The sequence below is a fragment of the Mastomys coucha genome, unplaced genomic scaffold, assembly GCF_008632895.1.
Source record: "Mastomys coucha isolate ucsf_1 unplaced genomic scaffold, UCSF_Mcou_1 pScaffold16, whole genome shotgun sequence".
NCBI lineage: Eukaryota > Metazoa > Chordata > Mammalia > Rodentia > Muridae > Mastomys > Mastomys coucha.
This window is the reverse complement of record NW_022196898.1, coordinates 25083890-25105930: the sequence shown is the minus strand read 5'-3', so window position 1 is coordinate 25105930 and position 22041 is coordinate 25083890. Positions and strand designations below refer to the sequence as shown.

At 36.7% G+C, this 22041-nt stretch overlaps 1 protein-coding gene across 1 annotated transcript in view; it reads right to left on the bottom strand.

The window, feature by feature from the left end:
* Nucleotides 1-1619: 1619 nt before the first annotated feature.
* LOC116094384 overlaps nucleotides 1620-22041 on the bottom strand; it is a 52474-nt gene continuing 32052 nt past the window's right edge. The window contains exons 7-9 of the mRNA XM_031376188.1: nucleotides 16806-16900; nucleotides 8652-8789; nucleotides 1620-1762 (exon numbers count right to left, since the gene is read on the bottom strand). Coding sequence (XP_031232048.1) covers nucleotides 1620-1762; nucleotides 8652-8789; nucleotides 16806-16900 — 376 coding nt within the window. The remainder of the gene's footprint in view (nucleotides 1763-8651; nucleotides 8790-16805; nucleotides 16901-22041) is intronic.

Genomic DNA, 22041 nt, shown 5'->3' with positions numbered 1-22041 from the left:
AAATAAGAAAACATTTAATAAAAAAGAAAGAAAGAAAAAAGATCTGTAAATAAAACTTTTGTTGGAATTTTAATGAGGATTACATTGAATCTGTAGATTGCCTTTGGTAGGATGGCAATTCTTACTAAATTAATCCCATTGATCCATGAATATGGGAGATCTTTTGATCTTCTGATAGCTCATTCAATTTTTTCACTCTTAAGGTTTGTATTATACTGTTTTTTTTACTTCCTATAGTTTTGAAGCTATTATGAAAATTGTTATTTCACTTATATCTTTCTCAGTCCATTTGTCATTTGTATATAAGAAAGATAATGATATTGTGAGTTAATTTTGTTTCCAACTACTTTTCAGAAAGTGGTTATCAGCTGTAGGAATTTCCTAGGGAAATTTAAGGGCCACTCATGTATATTGTTATATTATCTCCAAGTAACAATACTTTGACTTCTTTATTTCCTATTTGAATCTTCTTTATCTCCTTCAGTTGACTTTAAATCCTATATTGAATAGGTATGGAGAGAGTGGAAAACCTTGTCTTTTTCTTGATTTTACTTGAATTGCTTAAAGTTTTCCTCCATTCAACTCTATTTAGTTATGAGATTTCTGTAAACCATTTTTATTTGGTTGAAGTATATCCCTTGTGCCCCTAATATCTCCAGGACTTTTATCATGAATGAATCCTAATTTCTTTTTCAAAAGCTTTTGACATCTAATGAGATGACCATGCCATTATTTTACTTTCAGTTTATTCAGATGGGGGATTGCATTCATTGATTTAAGAGTGTTGAGTCATCCCTTTATCTCTGGAATGAAGCTGACTTGATCATAGTGGATGATAATTTTGATGGGCTTTTAAATTTGGTTTGCCTGCATTTTATTGAGTATTTTTTGCATCTATGTTCATAAGGGAAATAGGTCTGTAATTCTCTTTCTTTGTTGAGTCCTTTTGTGCCTTGGGTATCAATGGTAACTAACTTCAAGATATAAATTTGAAAATGTTTCTTAGGTTTGTATTTTGTGGAATAATTTGAAGAGTATTTGCATTAATTTTTCTTTGATTGTCTAGTAGATTAAAACACTTCAGAATCTCTATTTCAAGTTTGACTCAATAGCAATATTCTTTCATTTTGAAATTAATTAAATATATGTTGATGTTTCCTTACTGAGATAAGACATCAAGCAACATTACCTTACACTACACTGATGTTTCAAAGGGGCATCTCCATGGAACTAGTACAGCATAGGACAGGTCACAAAGGACAAACAATTATATATTCTGCTTAAATATTTACATTTATAAAAAGTAATTCTACATAGATTTATTTCTGGAAGTATGTTTAAACTCTTATCTTTCGCTAAAGAAGTATACCTACATCTTTTTTATGTTTATTTTTTACTAAAAAGAAGCCAGTTTATCTATTTGTTAAGACTCTCTGAAGATACAGTTATTGGTCACATAACCTTATCTATATAGAAAGGACTATTGGAACTGGGGATATACCACTGTGCTGAAACAATCATCAATCATGGCAAAGGTTCATATATATAGCCATTGATTCGACCCTAATAAAGTGTTTGCACACAAGCTGTTTCATTGAATATTGTCAAAGAGATCTGTTTTATTGAATGTCTTCTAAAATAGCTGTAACACTGAAATCTTTGGAGCCCTTCTCCCCCTGGCATTCACTGCTACACCAGGATCCTGCTGACACATCTGCTTCAGACTTCATTTCATCCTTTCCCACCTGATGTGCATCAGTGCCTGAATCAAAGAAAAAAACAACAGAGCCACAGTGTACATCACCTGGTCACATGTGATTTTGTAATGTTTTGTGATTTCCCAATGTCAAAATTTTAGCCATTTCTGAAGGAGATTGGTATCTAGCCCAACTGTCATCAGTGAGGCTTCACACAGCAATGGATGGAAAAAGTTGCAGAGACCCACAGCTGAACACTAGGCAGAGTATGGGGAATCCTGTGGAAGAATGGGAGGAAGGATTAAAGGAGCCAAAGGAGGTCACAGAGATTGAACCAGAAGCCAGGAAGCCTGCACAGGTCTGACCTAGGCCCTCTACACATATGTTCCTTGGTCCTCTTTGGGATTCCAAGCAATGCACACAAGAGCTGTATCTGGTTTTGTTGCCTAACTTTGAGACCCTTTGCCTATGTTGGGTTACCTTGTTCAGAAGAGGAAGAGCCTAGTCTTACTGCAACTTGATATGCCATGACTTCTTGATATTCATCAAGGTCAGCTATTTTCTGAGGAGAACAAGAAGCAGCACAGTAGACTAGGAGGGGACTGAGAAGGACAAGAAGAGGTAGAGGGAAGAACTGGGAAGAAATGAGGGAGGGGAAACTGGAGTTGAGATATAAAATCAATAAAATTAAAATTAAATATATTATTTTTTAAAAAAGAAAACAAAGAAAGTCTGGTAAAACAATTTTGCTCTGGATTTTCTATAGACTTTGAGTTACTGTTTCTATTTCACTGGAAGTTTAAAGTCTGTTTAAATTGCTGATCTCAGCTTGATTTAACTTTGGTAAAAGATATGTATTAAGAAAATGATCTATTTCTTTAAGATTTTCAAATTTGGTGGAGTAGAGGTTATTAACCTATGTTCTTATGATTCCCTGGATTTCCTTGATATCTTTTTTATGCTTTCCTCTTCATTTATCATTTTTTAAATGTGGATAATCTCTCTTTGCCTTTTAGTTAACTTGAATGATTATCAATCTTACAGATTTTCTCAAAAAATTAACTCTCAATTTAATTAATTGGTTTTTGTGTGTTTCTTTCTACTATATTGATTTTAGCCCTCAGTTTGATTTCTTGCCATCTATTCCTTTTGTATATGATCTTTTTCTGTTTGTTGTAGCGATTTAAGATAGATATGTTGTTGTTACTAGTATCGTATCTCTCTAATTTTTTATGTAGGCACCAGTCTACCTTGCCTATTAGAATAGCTTTCCTTTTGTACCATAACAAAATATTTTGAATATTCATTCTCATTGATTTCTAGAATATCTTTAATTTAATTCATAATTTCTGTCTTTACACATTTTCATTCAATAATAAAATGTTCAGTTTCCATTAGTTTGTAAGCTTTCTGTTGTTTCCATTATTGTTGATATAGAATTTGTGGCTGGGTTGTCCAGGTTTCTCTCTCAGTAGCCTACAGAGTATTTTCTTACACAAAAGCCACTAGAATTTAGAGGTGAAGACCCCATGCAAGCACCAATTCAACCTCTTTATTCAATGAGCTGTATGGAAGTCTTCAGAAATAGGACCCCGCTGTCGGTTTTCAGAGTCATCCTCTTTCCTCACATTAGCCTGGGTTGTTTGGGTATTTTCATGAGATGCCCTTGGCCAACAACTCAATGAAATGCCACCCAATCACACCAGTGGAAGCCTTGCCTGACTGCAAAAGATGGCCAGTTTAGACTCTGTTCTCCATTAGTAGGAGTTCCCACTAGGATCATAACTTCTAAAAGTTTCCTCTGAACTAGGATTCTACACAACTTTCTAAATCTCCCCCTTTCCAGTCTCTTTGACACTCTCTTCCTCCATCCTTTTCCTACAACCTGATCCTTTCCAATCCTGTCCTTAACCACGCCAGTCCACCTGCGTAATCTATCCTATTTTCCCTTCCTAGGGAGTCCTATGTATTTCCCTAGAGTTCTCTTTTTTCCATGTATTCCGAGAGTTCTCTCTGGGTCTGTGGATTATAACTTAAAAGCTAAGGCCTATTTACAGTTGGGTACATACCTTTTTTGTCTTTCTGTATCTGTGTCATCTCACTCAGGATAATATTTTCTATAAAATTCTATACATTTGCCTGAAATTTTCATAATGACATTTTTAACAGCTGAGTAATATCACATTATGTAAATGCACCGCTTTTACTCTATTCATTCTTCAGCTAAGGGATACCAAGGTTGTTTCTAGTTTCTGACTATTATAAATAAGACTGCTATGAACATAGTTAAGTAAATGATCTTGTGATTAATTACTTCATTCTTGTGATTGGAAGAAGTACCTTTTGGGTATATGCCAAAAAGCAGTATAGCTAGATCTTGAGGAAGATTGATTCCTACTTTTCTGAGGAAGCACTATACTAAGTTCGACAGTGGCTATACAAGATTGCACTCCCACCAACAATGGAGGAGTGATCCCCTTGCTCCACATCCTCATCAGCATGAGCTATCACTTGTGTGACTAAAGTTAGTCATTCTGACAGGTGTAAGCTTCTTCTATAATAATGACAAAGCAATTATCTATTATGTAAAACTAAACTATCTAAGGTAACTTTCATGTGAATTTGTATGAATGTATATGTATGTAAGACAAATCACTCTATCACGTTTTAGAAGTGAAGTTCATATTGGTGAAACAAGCCACTTTATTTCCTGTTTTTATAAGCATATACCCATTCGATGACTAGATGTATTTTCATCACTTTTAAAATAGTGTCTGTCCAAAACTCATTATAAAAAAAAAAACCTTGTACCCTTTTCTCTTAACAAATTACAATAGATCAACATAGACAATGTCTTTATTATAAAAGGAAACATATTCCCCATGACAGAACAAGAATGTGCTCCCTTTTACAAGGTCTTACTGTTCAAATACTCTGAGTTTTTGAGGAAAGCATCTGTGCATTTTTGTCTCAAATCTTCCAGTGCAATTTTCTTCAGATCTGCCATCTACGTAAAATGAGATCATATAAACTAGCTCTTATGAAGAGCTGTGAGTTTCAAATCACATCTAGATATGGTGGCAAGTCCCCACAGATGATTCAGATACTTTGGAATTCTTTTGGTGTAACTAACATTGGTTTAGCACCTGAAATATTCAAGACTGTAATTATTTCTACATCTTTGGCTGTCATGTATGTAATTTCTCTTCTAATCTTAAGAAAATAGTTCTACAACAAAATAATGGTTTGGGTTGCCAGAGCCTTGATACTGTTCTTGTCTACAAAGCTGTCTCCATGGATTCCTTTTAGAGTCTGGTCTTCAGATCTACCTAGATAAGGATTTTCTCTTTTCACCAAATCATAATGGATAGGAGAAAGAGTTAATTTGATATCAGTACAACTAACAGGGTTGATGACTAATTTTATATTTCAACCTCACTAGGACAAACCTACTCTAGATGTTTCTTGAAAAGTTTTTTTTTGTATGAAATTACCATTGGATTCAAATAATCCTTCATAAAACAGTGAGCATCATCCAGTAAGGTGAGGATTTGAATAGAAAAAGATTGGCTCCCTGTTTTGACCACTTACGAAGGAATTTACCCAAGGGAACATTCTCTCTGGAACCGCTCTGCACACTCTTCGATTCTCGTGGCTTCCCTTCCCTCTCCTCTTCTTTTTATTTCCATCTCCCCACCCCTTTCTTCTCCATTCCTCCATTCCCTTTTCTCTCATTTTGCTTCTGATTTTCTGGAGAATGTTAACTAATATACAAGGCAATCACACCCAAATGCATATCTTTTGTTAGCTTCTACTTTTTTTTTCAAACCCTATCCAAAAATGTGGTTTTCATTACCTCCTGTTTTTATTTCATGTCTGACTCTCCTAACACATCATTCATCTTTCCTCTTCTGTGATTCACTTATCTTTCATGTCTGAGTCCATCTACTTATGCTTTCTGACACTTAAAAGATCTAATTCAGAAAAAAAATAACTCTATATACCTCCTCCTCACTGAAAGTTTAGCTTTTCAAATCATTTCACTGTGTACATTTAAAAGTCATTTTGAAAGTCAAACTGGAGAATGGCTTTTTGTTCTGTTTTCTTATGATCATCCTTAGTTTAAAATCAATGGATATTTGTGTGCCTATGCTTAGGGATACCTAGTCAACCTAGATTTTTTGTTTTGTTTTTTTTTTTTTAATCTTCCTCACATTAAAATCAATGAATGTTTATGTATCTATGGTTAGTCTGCCAGGGGCAAAAGAAATTATGAAAGCCAGTTTTAAAATTAAAATAGTATTTGTAAATATTGGCATTCTGTAAGATAGTGGCATAAAACTGGATTCTCAGTCCTGGTTTGGAATAGAATCATCAGGATCCTAAAAACCTAACAAAACCTGAACTCAACCTTAAAGGCTGTCTGACTTAATTGGTCAAAGGTTCAGGTAATATTTTTGCTAGCTTACTAAGCAACTCAGGTGGTTCTCATGTAGAATAGGCCTAGATATTGGAGTGCCATGATATGGAAGCAAAGATGTTGGAACAGGCTTTCATGTCCACAGTCACCTGAACTAGCTGTGAGACCAAAATTAGGAGGGTGAGGAAGAGGAGGGAGAAGAGGAGGAGGAGAGGTAGGAGTAGGAGGAAGGGAGGAGGAGGAGGAAAGTTTCAATGCCTTCAATGAACTTTCCACCACTAACATTCTGGAAATTAATTGCTGTGACAACAAAAAAGAAAGAATTTAACACTGGCTAATTCAAATATATACACACTATATACATGGACAGAGAGAGAGAAAGGGAAAGGGGAGAGGCAGAGAAAAAAGAGAGAGAAAGAGAGAGAGAGAGAGAGAGAGAGAGAGAGAGAGAGAGAGAGAGAGAGAGAGAGATGCTAAGTTATGTGCTACAGTTTCCAGTGTCACAAATTTGCAATGGATGTACATGATCTAGATTACTACCTGAGCCCACATTGACATCTGTGGGTCATGCTGCCACCAGGGGGCCATGTCTGGGTCCACGGACCTGGTATGGTTTATGTGGCCTGTATGCTCCATGTTATCATTGAAGGCCAGGTAGATGTCCACAGTCTCTGGCAGTACACATGACCATGTTGGTGCCTGTGGGCCATACTGGCAATGAATGAGTCTGTAGTCCTCTGCAGAAATGGGCCATCCTGATGACTATGACCCATGTACTACTGAGGGCCATACAATGTCTGTGGTCTGTACTGCTACCAGTGACTGGGTTGGTGTCTATAGCCTGAGCTGTGGCACAACTCTGTGTTGATGTCCATGGCCCGTTCTGCCTCCAGAGGCCATGTCTGGGTCCATGGTACTGCTGTAGCCAGGGACCATGTAGATGTCTGTAGACTGTGTCATCACCAAAGGCCATGCAGATGGCCATGGTCTACAATGCCACCTGAGGCCATGTTAATGTCTAGGGGCTGGCTGTGCTTAGAGTAGGGAAGTTAGGGAGTGCAGATGTGAATAGCCTGGCTACCACCTGAGGCTATGTCGATGTCTATGGCCTGTGCTCCTGACAGGGACTATGTCTGGATTTACTGCAGTTGGGGACTGTGCTGATGTTCAGGGGCTAGGATGCCACCAGGGACTATATTAGTGTCTGTGGCCCGTACTGCTCCCAGAACCATGCTGAGGTCTGTAGTATGAGCTAACTCCAGAAGCCTTGTGGAAGTTTATGGTCCATGTTGTTGCTACATGGAAGTCCATGATCCATGTTCCTGCTGACTCTAACAGAAAAGGTTGCTTCTTCTGCAGTGGAATCATGACTATTGTCTCACACTTGAGAAAGAGAAATATAGAAGATTTCTGTGACAACTCCTACCCCCCCCCTTCCCCTCTAAAGTAACAACCTAGACAGGACACCACTGAAGAGCACTCTAAAAATTGTGATGTTGCTGCTGAAGTATTGAGCCCTCCACAATAGAGGGTTACTGATAGGGATCAGGTTGCGTAAGATCTTACTTTTCTTTAAGGGCTGGCCACCAGGACTTTGACCATGCTCCAATGACAACACAAATTGGACATTTTTTATCTTTTTTTTTCTTTTTAAAGAAATAAGGACATAATGGTGGAGAAGCAGACTTGGGAGGCCTGGAAAATAAAGGTGATCAGGATGCATTATGTGAAATTCCCAAATAATCAATAAAAATATTATGTTAAAAATGAAAAAAAAAAAAAGCCAGACGGTGGTGGCGCATGCCTTTAATTCCAGCACTTGGGAGGCAAAAGCAGGCGGATTTCTGAGTTGGAGGCCAGCCTGGTCTACAGAGTGAGTTCCAGGACAGCCAAGGATACACAGAGAAATCCTGTCTTGGAAAACAAAACAAAAAAAAATGAAAAAAAAAAAGACACATACTAACAGAACAGAAGGAAAAAGCAGAATCCAACCTTTTGCTATATCCATGAAACACACTTTAATATCAAGAATACACATTACTTTGGGGTGAGCAAATAGACAAAAGGAAATTCTAACAAAATGAACTTAAGCAAGTGGGGGACAGATTGGAGGGTATAGAAAAGGACAGAAGGAAAGAATTTAAGAAGAGGTGGCTGTAATTGTAATTGGGGGGCATTTGGGAGGCTGTGTGGAAATCTGTGCAGTAGAAACTTCCTGGAACCCTTTGAAGGTAACTCTATGGTGGACTCCTAGTAATTGAGCCTTACTACTCATCATCTATAACCAGGCAAACTTCCAGTGATGGGGCTGAGACACATCTCAGTCACAAAACCTTTCACCCACAACCTGTCCTGTGGGCAAGATGTGTTGGATAATGGTAACTTAAAGCTGTAAGTATAGGCAATGACTGATCTAACTTGAGGCACACCCCAGGAGGGGGAGCCCATAACCAAGATTGCCTGACTAGCTATGAACCAGAAGCTAGATTGTCCAGAGACCTGGGGTGGAACCAAACATGACTGACAAAACATACAATCAGAATCAATGAAACGATTCCTAATCATATTCTGCTGTACTTGTAGCCCAAAAGTCATCAGAAAGGCTTCATCCAGCAACAAATGGGAATAGATACAGAGACCCATCACCAGAATTAAAGCCAAGATCATGGAATCTGAGGAAGACAAAAGATGGTAGGAACCAGATGGGTCAAGGATATCAGGAGAATGCAGCCCACCAAATCAACTAAGCAGGGCTCTAAGGAAATTCCAGAGGCTGAAGCAGCAATCAGACTCCTTGTGGTTGGACCAGGTCCTTTGTTGTGGTTTAGCTTGCAGTTTTTGTGGGACTCCTAACAATGGGAGTGTGATCTCTCTACTCTTTTGCCTGCTTTTGAGAACCTTATTCTTCTATTGGGTTGGCTCATATCCAGCCTTGATATGAGGGTTTGTGCTTAGGCTTAGTGCATCTTATTCTGCCCTGTTCTCAGTTGATATCCCTGGGAAACCTGCTCTTTTCTGAAGGGAAATGGAGGCACAGCATATCTTGGGGAGATGGGAAGTACGTAGGGGGTACTGGAAGGAGTAGAGAGAGGGGAGGCTGTAGTTGAGATGTATTATGTGGGAGAATATTAATACAAAGGAAAAAATAAACAAGTCAATATATCTATTTTAATATTAGATAAAATAGACTTCAAACCAAAACTAATCAGAAGAGATAGAGAAGGATACTATATATGCTTCAGAGGAAAAAATGCAACTAAAGCATATTGCCATTCTTAACATCTATGCACCAGACTCTGCATCATCAGGTTTAACAGCTAAATGCCTGATACCTGGAAGATTTACTTAAGATTTAGGAAAACTATTAATGTGCAGTATATATCTATAAGCACATTTGTGTTTTGTATGAAAGGACAAACTCTATTGAGACTGAGCAATAGCAACATGATATTAAAATAATATATGGCTAGAGTACTGAAGAGAACCAGACGACTTTTCTAGAAAAATACCTCCCCAGTTCTCTGAGTAGAGATAAACCATGGTAATGATAACCAGCTAAACAAAATGCATCTTATTACAAATTGTGTTTTCTCTCCCCAGAGTCAGTAAATCTAGTAAATTGTGTTGAGATTTAATAGAACTCAATCCAAAATAAGATATGCTTCTGTCGTAATAATAAGCCTACATCTGATATTTCAAAAATACCTATTCTCTCAAACAAAGAGATACATTCTCTAAGCTCAGGAAAATACATAAATAAGGAAAGAAGTAAGTAGAAATGTTTTTGTTCATTTAGTTTAGCCTTCAGCTAAGACCACCTGCCACAGCCACCCCCCAACCTCTCTGTCCAGTGTACGTATTCCATGTATCATCAGAGAGGACTGGAAGGGGAGAGGGCATGACCTTAAAAGGGACAGAGGGAGAAGGACTGACCAGCAGACAGATAAATAAAGCAGTTATCTGAACTGTTTGTCATTGAGTGGATGGAAGGGTATTAGGGAAAGCAAAACCTCAAGGCCCTCTTCAAATTTTCAACTATAAATTCCTTATCTGTGTTAATGAGAATCCAAGCAGTACTTCCCTGTCCTTGGTTATCAGGAAAGGAACAATTCGGGCAGGACTATTGGTCTTATTTGGTCATGGAAAGAGGTGAAAAGTAGGTCAGAGCGAGTCAAAGGTTAATATCATCTGCCTCATACAAATTAAAAATTCTGAGTTTTTTTTAATTGGATATTTTATTTATTTACATTTCAAATGGTATCCCCTTTCCCGGTTTTCCCTCTGGAAACTCCCTATCCCATCCACCCTCTCTCTACTTCTGTGAGGGTGCTCTCCCACTCCCCCACACATTCCTGCCTCCCTGCCCTAGCATTCCACTACACTGGGACATCGAGCTTTCCCAGGACCAAAGGCTTTCTCCTCCCATTGATGCCAGACAAGGCTACCCTCTGCTAAATACTATGCCTTTTATTACTTTAGGCTTTAAAATATGATTGATGTTTTTCCAGGGCTAGAAATCAATTTTTTTTTCATGAAGACATAATCAAATTTTACCTGTCTACATGACACTTACTGAGATTCCCACTTAGTTATTTAAGATATATAAAGAATAATAAAGATGAATGAGGCTTTGAAGATGGCTCAATATGTACAATCCTTATGAAACAAGCATGAATACCTGAGTTCAGGTTCCCCAAAGCAATGTAAATCTAGACAAGGTAAAGTGGTGTGGTAGTCCAAAGGGTCCTCTGGAAGATGGGGAGTGGAATATGCAGTTATGGAGAGGATGCCTTGTCTCAAACATGGTAAAACATGAACCCTATATCCAAGGTTGTCCTTTTACAGCATCATGATAATCAGCATGGCACACTGACACCTGAAAGTGTGTATATATATATATATATACATATATATATGCAAACACATATACTTACATTCATATGTGCACATCTAATACATAAACACTTACCACCACATATTACACAATTATTATCAACTCATAGACACATAATAGACATATCAAACATATATTTACATATCACATAGAATACCATATATATACCATTCATACAAGTTATATGCATATCATTAATACACCAAACACATCTTACACACACAATCATAAAAAAGATGTCTTTACCTCTTAAGAAACATGTATACTGTAAAACATTGTAAAGAATTTGAAATGTAAAGGAAAGTATGACATGGAGCATGCCTTGTTCAAGGACACTAACACATTACAGAAAAAATGATTGTATTAGCCACAAGTCTCACAAGGCATTTTGTAAAGTAGTGTGAATGTTTTGATGTGACCTTTCAGAGGTTCTAAACAAAAACCATAGACTATTTCTTTTCTTAAAATACAAAAGTATGTACTTACAGTGATTCAAAAATTTGCTTGCTTGTCCCAGAGCACTAAAACTAATCAGAAACTCATTTCATCTCTGTAATTAGCCTTTAAATGCTTCCAATTCATCACTGTCATTTGGTAGTATAATAATAAGCAACAACTTACATTGTTTCTATTGTAGAAAGAAGTAATAACTGAAATAGATGCCTCCTAAGAGAACCAAATATGTTTACTCTCAGTATTCAAATTTTTATACAGAAGACTTATTTTGGGAATCTTTCACATTTCACTGTCTATGCCTTAAACAAATTCAAGAAAACTACAGTCTTTGTATTGGTTACTTTTTTATAGTTGTGGTAAAACACCATGACCAAAGAAATTTAGAGGAGAAAATGTTTATTGGGTCTATAGTTTGAGATTAATAAGATTCCATCATGGCAGGGAATCATAGCGGTGGCCATGGTGGCAAGAACAACTGAGAGCTCATGTCGTAAACTGCAAGCAAGAAGCTACAGCACACTGGGAATGACATGTGGCTTTTAAACGTCAAAGATCTCCCCAAGGAGGGCTATACCTTCTAATCCTACCCAAAGCAGCTCCATCAATTAGGTGCCAGTATTCAAATGCCTGAATCTACGGGGATGTCTCTTTCAAACCACCATAGTCTATTTATTGCTTTGGTTCTTTTCAGTTCACATCCCATGGCTGTTCTCCCAACCCCCTGGAATCCCAGTGTAACTACTTCTGGTTTTATTATAATAAAAGACAAAATGTGAAGGAATTAGAGAAAGGACCAATGGAGCTGAGGGGTTTGCAGCCCCTTAGGACAAACAACAACAATATGAACTAAGTAGCACCCTCAGAGCTCCCAGGGTCTCAACCACCAACCAAGGACTGCACATGGAGGAGTCTGATTGTTCAGGCAGCATGTGTATAGTAGAGGATTGCAAATTCGATCATCAATAGGAGGAGAGGACCTCAGCCCTGTGAAGGTTCTGTGCCCCAGTGTAGGGGAATGCCAGGGCCAGAAAGTGAGAGAGGGCGGGGTGGCAGGCATGGGGAGGGGGAGGCAACAGGGGTTTATTTTTGTTGTTTTTGTTTGTTTCTTTGTTTTTTGGAGGGGAAATTGGGAATGGAGAAATTTACATGTAAATAAAGAAAATATCTAAATAAATAAAAAAAAGACAAAATGTGAAATTCTAAGAGGACTTAGTATAACAATTGATACATTTAAGAGAGAACTTGGAAGTTCTGGGAGGCAGACATGTAGAGAGACTCCCTTGTTTACTGTATGGAAGCATTAGCTGTCAATAAAAGCTGATGGCCTATTAGCTGAGGCAGAAAATAGAAGGTAGGAGTTCAGATAGGGAGAGAGGACAGAGTCAGGAGGGGAAAGAGATTCACCCAGAACTCTGAGAAGACAGACATATGAAACCAAGGAGAGGTAACCAGCCATGTGGCACTCAAAATAGAATAAATGGGTTAATTAAGATATGAGCTAGTTCAGGAATATGCCCAAGTTTCTGGCCTAGACATTTATTCATAAGTAATAAGTTTCAGAGTCATTAGTTGTGGAACTGGGACAGAGGGTAGAAAAGCCCACAGTTACAAATGGAGCATTGAACATGGGGCTAGAATTTAGGCTTAGAGCATAAATTCTTCGCTGATCTTTGTCAGGCATTACTGAGCCTGGTCTTTGCTGACTCTCTTGTATTGATTCAACATGCTTTCCTCATTGATCTTAGCTGTGACTTCAGAGAGAGAAATGCACCAAAGAACTTCTGATAGTATTCCAGCTACTTCTTGATGCTGCTTTTCCTGACTCCTGCAGAGAGGTGGAGCCTTGCATTTTTTTTTTTTTCTGGATCAAGATACCTACTGATTTATGTTTGATGTTTTCTGAGTGGACTGGATTGCTGCTGATGTTTGTAATTGCCCCCGCCAAAAAACTATTTCTAAACAGGTTCACAACCCTGGTTTCATATTAACATTCCTTTTCCCCTACCTCTGTTGGGTGGCGGTCTTGAAGGGATGGTGAAGAGTTAAACAATCATAATTAAAGTAGCTTTTGAAAAATCTAAGACTAGAAAGTTTAGCCATTTTTTCTAAGAGATAAATACAATAATCCTGCACCTTTTATTTTCCATGTATGAAACCCATGATTTCCTTGCCAGCTATGTTTTTCCCAGGTGTAGCAGAAAACCCAATTCAAACTAGTGTAAGTAATAAAATATTACTTCCTGGTTCCCCCACCATACTCGATTTCCAGTGTTCTTATAACAGTTTTAAATTTTCCAACATGACTACTCCAAAGACAGTTTTTCAATTAATTTTACTGAAACACCTAAAATTACATCCTACCTTTAAGTTATGGCAGGCACTAAGGGTTTCCTGTAGTGGTCGCATGTGTGCACTTAAGATTTCGAATGCTTTCTGTGCTATGAAAGGAAACACATCATTAGTAAGGTATGTTTCAGTCCCTAAATTTATGGAGCCATTCAGTGGTAAAAGTAAGTCTACAGTAAAGCATTATAAAATTCTTCTTTGTCTATGTACATCTTCCCTAAGAATGATGATGGTTTTATCCCTTACCACAGTCATGCCAGACCCTGGAAGCAGCTTTTTATTTATGTATGTTTTAATTTTGTAAAATATGTTTATTTAAATGTAAAACATTCTGACCTTTATACAACTTCAAATGATCAGTCTACTATAACATGTTCAGCCACAAGGAATAGAGAGAGAGAGTATACTGTCTTTTCAGTTAACTAATTAATTAGCTGCATAGCATTAAATTATGAAATATAAATTCTGTGAATGCTTAAGCCTATCAAAAGTTGATTTAATGATGATGACATTTGCATAATTAAGTACTCTTCTGAAACTCAGGCAAACAGGAAAATGTTACGTTTGCACAGAATAAAACTTAGAATAACAAGTTTGTGCCTGTGTCAGGTGGAATTATCAATTTCACAATTTTGCCTGAAGACAAAAACTATTTTAGTTCTTTAACAACTTTTACAAGTAACATAGTAAATACAAAACATGATTGATATTTTTGATGTAAGGAGTCAATCACATCAGAATCATGATCAAGACTGCTGTCATCCAAGGCTGACTCTGCATGTCCAAATTCCTCATGATTCTGAGTGATGCTATAAGGCAGCAGACCCACTGAGTTACAAGTAGGGATCTGCTCAATGCCTCATCTGGTAATCTGGACCTGTAAAAAGACATTATCTCCAATTCGAAGATAAGGAGAATAATATAGGGTTAAAAAATGTTCTCTTTCCTTTCCTCATTAATTTAGATTTTACTTGTGAAATATTTATACAATGAATAGCACATGAGTGAAATGTGCAGCTCAGTAAATTCTCAGCACTGAGATGCTTAAAGTAGCCACATGAGAAAAGAAGAAAATAACACCAAGAATTTAATTCCCACAGCTTTTATCTCAGACTCTATTTGCTATCTTCAAAGATCCCAGCAAATGTCTGTCAAGTTATCTACTTCTAAACAATTAGCATTACAATATAAATCCCACTATCCAACATAAGGCTTGCACAATGCATCTATACTATAATGGATCAGGAGACAATTATAGAGATGTAGCACTATCTACCCCTTCTATTCTCCAAGAACATTCTGGATGTTTCTATTTGGGGAAGTTGTGGATAATACCACTGTAAACATTCTTCTATGTACCTGTTAACTGCACAGAAATTAGTCTTCAGGGAGACTATCAAATTATCAAAGTGGATGGTATTTAAAATACCACTTAAAGAATTCTCAGACTTAAGCTTCTTAATCCTTCCCAATAGTAAATGCAGTCATCCTTGGAAATGTTTCCAAGGCAGTACTTTACTTGATTTTTTTCCATATAAAACATTTTTATTATATATTTTCTTTATTTACATGTCATATGATATCTCCTTTCCCAGTTTCCCCTCTGAAAAAAAATAAAAATAAAATTAAATTAAAAAACCCTGTTCTCTTTCCCCTCCCCATGCTCACCAACCCACCCTTTCCTGCTTCCTGGCCCTGGCATTCCCCTACACTGGGGCACAGAACCTTCACAGGACCAAGGACCTCTCCTCCCATTGATGACTGACTTGGCCATCCTCTGCTATATATGCTGCTGGAGTCATGAGTCCCACCATGTGTACTCTTTGATCGGTGGTTTAGTCCCTGGGAGCTCTGAGGTTACTTGTTAGTTCATATTGTTGTTTGTCCTAAGGGGTTGCAAATCCTTCAGCTCCTTGGGTCCTTTCTCTAGCTCCTTCATTGGGAATCCTAAGCTCAGTCCAATGGATGGCTGTGAGCCTCTACTTCTGTATTAGTTGGGTACTGTCAGAGCCTCCCAGGAGACAGCTATATCAGGCTCCTGTCAGCCAGCACTTGCCGGCATCCATAATAGTGTCTGGTTTTGATGATTGAATATGGGAAGGATTCCCAGGTGGAGCTGTCTCTGGATTGTTCTTCCTTCAGTCTCTGCTCCATAGTTTATCTCTGCAACTCCTTCCATAGGTATTATGTTCACCTTTTTAAGAAGGATCAAAGTATCCACACTTGGGTCTTCCTTTTTCTTGAGTTTCTTGTGGTTTGTGGATTGTACTTCGTGTATTCCGATCTTCTGGGCTAATATTCACTTATCAGAGAGTGCTTACCATGTGTGTTCTTTTGTGATTGGGTTACCTCACTCAGGATAACATTCTCCAGATCCATCCATTTCCCTAAGAATTGGAAGCAACTTCTATCTTCCTAGTTATTCACTGGGGTAATACAGCTTTTTCAAAAAATGTAACAAAATGCAAACTTGGTCGTTAAATTTCTACCTGTAGGTGATCTATAACACAATCTTTATCTCACTTGTGGGAGACTTCAACAGAAAGGGAAATAAATGCCTGTTTCAGAGAAAGCATGTGGATATGTGACAAGTAATGCAATCAACCCTGTGACATCGAAACTTGGAGCAGAAATCAATACGATACATGGTATTGTGATTTGGAAAGACATGTTTTGCAGAGACATTACCACAACACTCACAGTTTTCTATATTGTTTCTGTTAGATTTTGCTCTACAGGGGCCAAGGTGAGCAAGTGCAACCATAATACAGCCAACAGTATATTAAATGATCCTTTATTTGTACAGTGTTGGGAAATTGATCATAGAGCATGAACCTAGATTCATGCTAGGTTATATCCCTGTCCAGGAAATGGTCTATTAAGGAAATATTCTCCTACCATGATTTTAAGGCAGAATAAATACTGGATATGTATATATTACACATGTATATATGTGTAAATATAAATTCATATAGTATATAATATGCTTTACTTTTGGAAAAGATATTATGTTCTGGAGGGGAATAATCTTCTGGCAACTTCAAGATCCCATCAAGAATCTTTAAGTTTGGCAAACACGAAAACACTCTAAAACAAAACAAAACAAAAATTGAATAAGTTTATTGAACAAAGAATTTTATTTTACTTACTTTATGAATAAATGTATTTGACCTATTCAAATAAGAAAGGGTGCATGGCTGTCACTTTATTCTGCTCTTTATATCTTGAAGAGGGGTTAAAACAAATCATTGTTCATTCCTTGAGCTAATGACCTGGGCATAGTCTGTCCTCTCTTGCATCTAATAGATCTTTCAGAAGGTATAAACATTGATCAGAGAAGTGATACAGAATTCAATCTGTTTTTATAAGAGAACTAAGTCTGGTTTTCATAAAACCCTCTAAGAAAAAAAAAATCAGTGACTGGATTCAACCAATGAGCTACAAGGAACAAATGGGTCTCTGAGGGCAAATGTGCCTGTTATAAATTTAAAAGTTCAGTGAGGCTTTCAGGAAGGCAGTGCTATTTAGTGAGAGCTGAGAGGAATGAAAGCAGGGTGAGAAATATATTCTGTAAGCTATTTTGTCTTGACAGAAAGTTCTTCTGTCTGTCATATTTCAAATTTAGAAAGCCAATTTCAAGGTCAAAAGAGATCCCTCTGATCAGTATATTAAAATAGTCATCATATACAGAGAACTGTTACAAGGCAGTGCCTTCCTTCAAGAGGACAGACCCCCTACATTTGGGAATTCTTAGACTTCAAGCAAGTGGAATCTATGGCCTTCGCAATGAAATGGAAGATCCTAAACCCATCACCTAATGGTGCTGCTGACCTGCTTATGACTTCCTGTTGTCCAGTGCCTGCTTTTCTGAGCTACAAAAATATATTCTGCACATTATTTCATGTAGTCCTCACAGCATGTTTATCAAGCTGAGTCTAATTTTCTACGTGTCTCAATCTTGGCCAGAGAAGAATTAAAATCTAAGTCCTCAGGGGCCAGTGTTCAGACTTAGCTCAGGAGACTCCATCACCACCCAAAGTTTCAAAACACAAAGCTATGATGAAAATAAACACTGGCTTCTGAAAAGTGGCAGAGAATTTAGCTTATGTTAAATAAGCATATCCTGGAAGTTGGATGACCTTCCATCTCAGTCTTTTCTCTTTAGAATCATGCTGATCTGAACATGGGGAGAAACAAGAAAAGTCGTAATTCTAGGCAACAGAATCCCAGAGAAGCTACATACAAAATAATTACAAACAGGGTGTCAAGGATCTCTAGAGTTTTGCCCAAATCCTTGATATGAATAACTAAATGATAAATAAATGGTGTATTATCTTCAAAGTGGGGATAACTGAGTTGGTAACTCAAGTCAAATTTAGGTGGACTTGAAACTCTCTCTTATCAACTCAGCATGAGTGGAAGCTTAAATCCTTTCTTTATATGTTTAAACCACTTCATCTATCCAAATCACCCAAGTATGCAAGTCAACACAACATGCCTTTTGTAGCTTAAAAGTCAGTGTACATCCATCTCAGACCCAATTCAATAGAATTAATACTGGAAAACAGAAAAGACTTATTCTCATCTGACTATACCACATCATGAATTCTGAAGACAGAATTATGGTGAAACGTCAGGGCATATCAGACTTCAGACAGTCTTAATGTTCTTACTGTAATCTGTGTTCTGGAGGAAATAAAGTGACTTGAGATAGCTCCAAAATGCTTTATAAAACCGCACATATTAACAAAACTAAAATATCATAGAATTAAGTTATCCTTATGTCTAAGAATGAGTTTCTTATGAATGATGTTGAAATGTCTGCATAAGCCTCCCCTGAATTGAGAAAATATTGTTTTAAGCTTCAAAACATTATTATGATTAAATATTAGCTCAATATTAAAGTCACTATGCTGCCAGTTCTCACTGCCTTGTAAAAGCAATTTAAAATTTTGCTTTCCAACTACAGTCATAGGGGAGATGACTGCAATAATGAGATTCATGTAGTAACAACACAAATTAGAATTCAGATTTTGAGAATTTGTCATTGTACAGCAAGAGTCAGACGATATAACTTTACATAAAGCTGTTTTGCTATTATGGGAAAATTGGCAATTATGAGAAGGGAAGATAGGAAGAACCACATCTGTTATTGAATCTTGATGTCTGCAAAGGGCTCCCATCAGAGAATGAGATTAGACTGTCCCCAGAGATGATTTGACCCTTAGTAGAAAAGAATTAGTTGAGGGATAAGTTGGTCTATAGTCATATGGTCACAAATATAAGATTAGAATTCATTTATTTATCTTTTCAAGTTCCATAGGAAGACCATACAGAATTAGCTGTAGATTTATTCTATCTATCTATCTATCTATCTATCTATCTATCTATCTATCTATCTATCTATGTATCTATCTATCTATCTATCTATTACCTAGCCATCCACTGATTTATCTATCAACTATCTTCTTTTTATCTATTGAACTATCATCTATCTTAGTAAGCATTTGCTTAGTATGCAACCTAAGTCTATTTAAATTCCAATAACATCATTAGGGGTGTTCCCAGCAGTGACAAAATAATAAAATCATTTCTTCCTTCGCAGATTTTAAGTTCATTCAGTCACTGCAGCAGACATAATCAATTACTTCTTTGTATGTGTTGCTCATGGATCATCACGAAAATAAAATTAGAGGGTAGAAAATATATGTTAATCTTATAAAACCTTTTGGAAATATATATTTAGAGAAAAGCTAAAGATATGGTATATTTTAAACATTTGAGACAAAATATATCAAATTTGGAAGCAAAATGAAATTTCTTTGCATATATTAAAAAGTCCCATTACAAAGATCAAATGGAGACAGTGAGTGAGGGAAAACAATGCTTGCATATGACCCTATGAAGTTGAAAGCACTCTGATCTGTAACTTCAAAAGGAAGACAAGATACTTGGAAAGGCGAGGAAGACTCACACTCAACAACTGATTGTTAGAGAATAGATCAAATATAGAGATATAGAGTGTTTGATTTATAAAGGAATTAGTAAGTTATAAGTTAGAGCTCTGAACAAATCGGTAGAGAAGGGGAAAAAACACCTTTAATAGGGCCCTCACTCTGGACGCACAAATTAATGGAAAAGGAAAAATCTTTGGAATCCATATCATTAAAAACAGAAGATTCAATGATAGTGTCATAAACTATGTGAATCAGACACTGGAAAATTACCCAGGGCCACCTGTTCAGCTTCACAGTCTACTACCCTAAGCTAATCTTAAACTAGATTTTGATAAATCTATCTTCCAAGGATGTGTTTTAAAAAAAAAAAAAAAAAACTTGGCACAACCACATCTCCAGCCCCAAAGCTGCTTCTCAATTTATTATGACCATGAGACCCAGAGAATAATATAGCCATATTGAGATGACCTGAATTAAAAGTCAGAGGAGAATTTAAAATGTGAAGACTACCAGAAAGGGAGAAAAGGCATGGCGAACCGAGAACACTTGAGCTGCAAGGGCTTCTCCTGCAGGTGTGGTTGCTTCTGTAGTTAATATTATACTCCTGCTTATGGTTAGAGATGGTGCCACTTTTTCTTAACACATGGGCTGAGAATTTAGTTGTTGAGCTGCACCTTCAATGCAGTGGTGGTGGGGTGGTATAACAATAAAATCCAACAATAATCTAGTCACATTCATTGACTTTAAAAAAAATGGTTGATTAAAATAATGTAACCAAAGAGATCAGCACACATTAACAAATCCCAGCACAAGAATGTAAGAACCCTGCCCAAAATCAAGACAACAGGATTTCTTTGAAAATTACCAATTCAATATTAATGAATTCTAATGACAATAAGTTAATGGAAATCCCAGACAAGACTTCTAAAGAATGGCTATAAGAATGTTCAACTAAATGAAAAATGAGGGCGCTAGAGACACTGTTCAGTGGTTAAAGGTACATGGTGCTATTACAAAAGATTGGATTTCAGTTCTTAGCAACCACATTCGGATGCCTACAATTGCCTATAACTCAGGTTCCAAGAGATCTGACATCATATTGTGGCCTCTGTAGACATAGGCATACACACAATACATGTACATGCATTCAAGTAAAGCATTAATACCCATCATTTTTCATTCTAAGCAAAGGAACTTAATTATATTCCTGAACTACTTCAAAGAAAATGACTGAATGAAACAACTGAATGAAAGAAAAAGGTCAATTTAGAATATGAAAACAAAATCCAATTGAGATTTTAAAATACCAAAAAAAAATAGTCAATGTAAATTTTGGAAATGAAAATTACAGTAAGTCAAATAAAAACCTTAGTGAAAAGCATTGCCAAAGGGATGAATTAAGTAGAATATAAAATATCAGGGCTTAGAGAACAGGTAGATAAATTAGAACAGCATTAACAATAAAACAATAAGAAGAAACAAGCATGAGAGAGGGATGTAATACCATTAGAAGACAGCACTGACCATGAAAGGTAGAGGAAATGTATAAGACAGCAACACAAAATGTATATTCAATAAAATCATGACAGAATCAATCTCTCTCAAATCTAGAAAAATGAGTGACCATCCAGAAACAGGAAACACTGGGAATAATAAGACCATTAAATATTCATCTACATCAACTTATAGTAGCTATACAGAGCAAAGAATATTGCAAGCTGCAAGAGGGAATCATTAATTCACATATAAAGGTAAATCCACCAGAACAGCGCCATTCTTAAGACTTTAAAGGCTCCAAAGAATGAAATAATATATTATAATTTCTGAAAAAAAAATAGCTGGCACCTATATTTATGTGTCCTGTCACAATACCTTTTGTAACTAAAGGAAAGAGGAAATTGTGTCATGGTTAACACAAACAAAAGAAAGACATGCTAAATAATCAAGCAATGAAGAAGATAATTGAAGGAATTCAAAACACTGATGGCAAAAATAGATGCATCCATAAAGTCCCAGGAAGGAACCCACAACACTAGAGAATAGAAAAACAAACAAGAATTATCAAAATACCAAACAGTATAAAAGTAGAAATATGGGAAACATTAATATAAATTTAAAGTGCCTAAAAGAAAAACAACTCTTTGGCCAAGACAAATAAAGCCTTGGGCTGTAGATCACAGAAAAGTGTGCTTTGTTTGACGAACTGGAAAAAGAAAACATGTATACACTAAGATCTGACAAGATACACTTTACCCCAAAATTATGTATGTG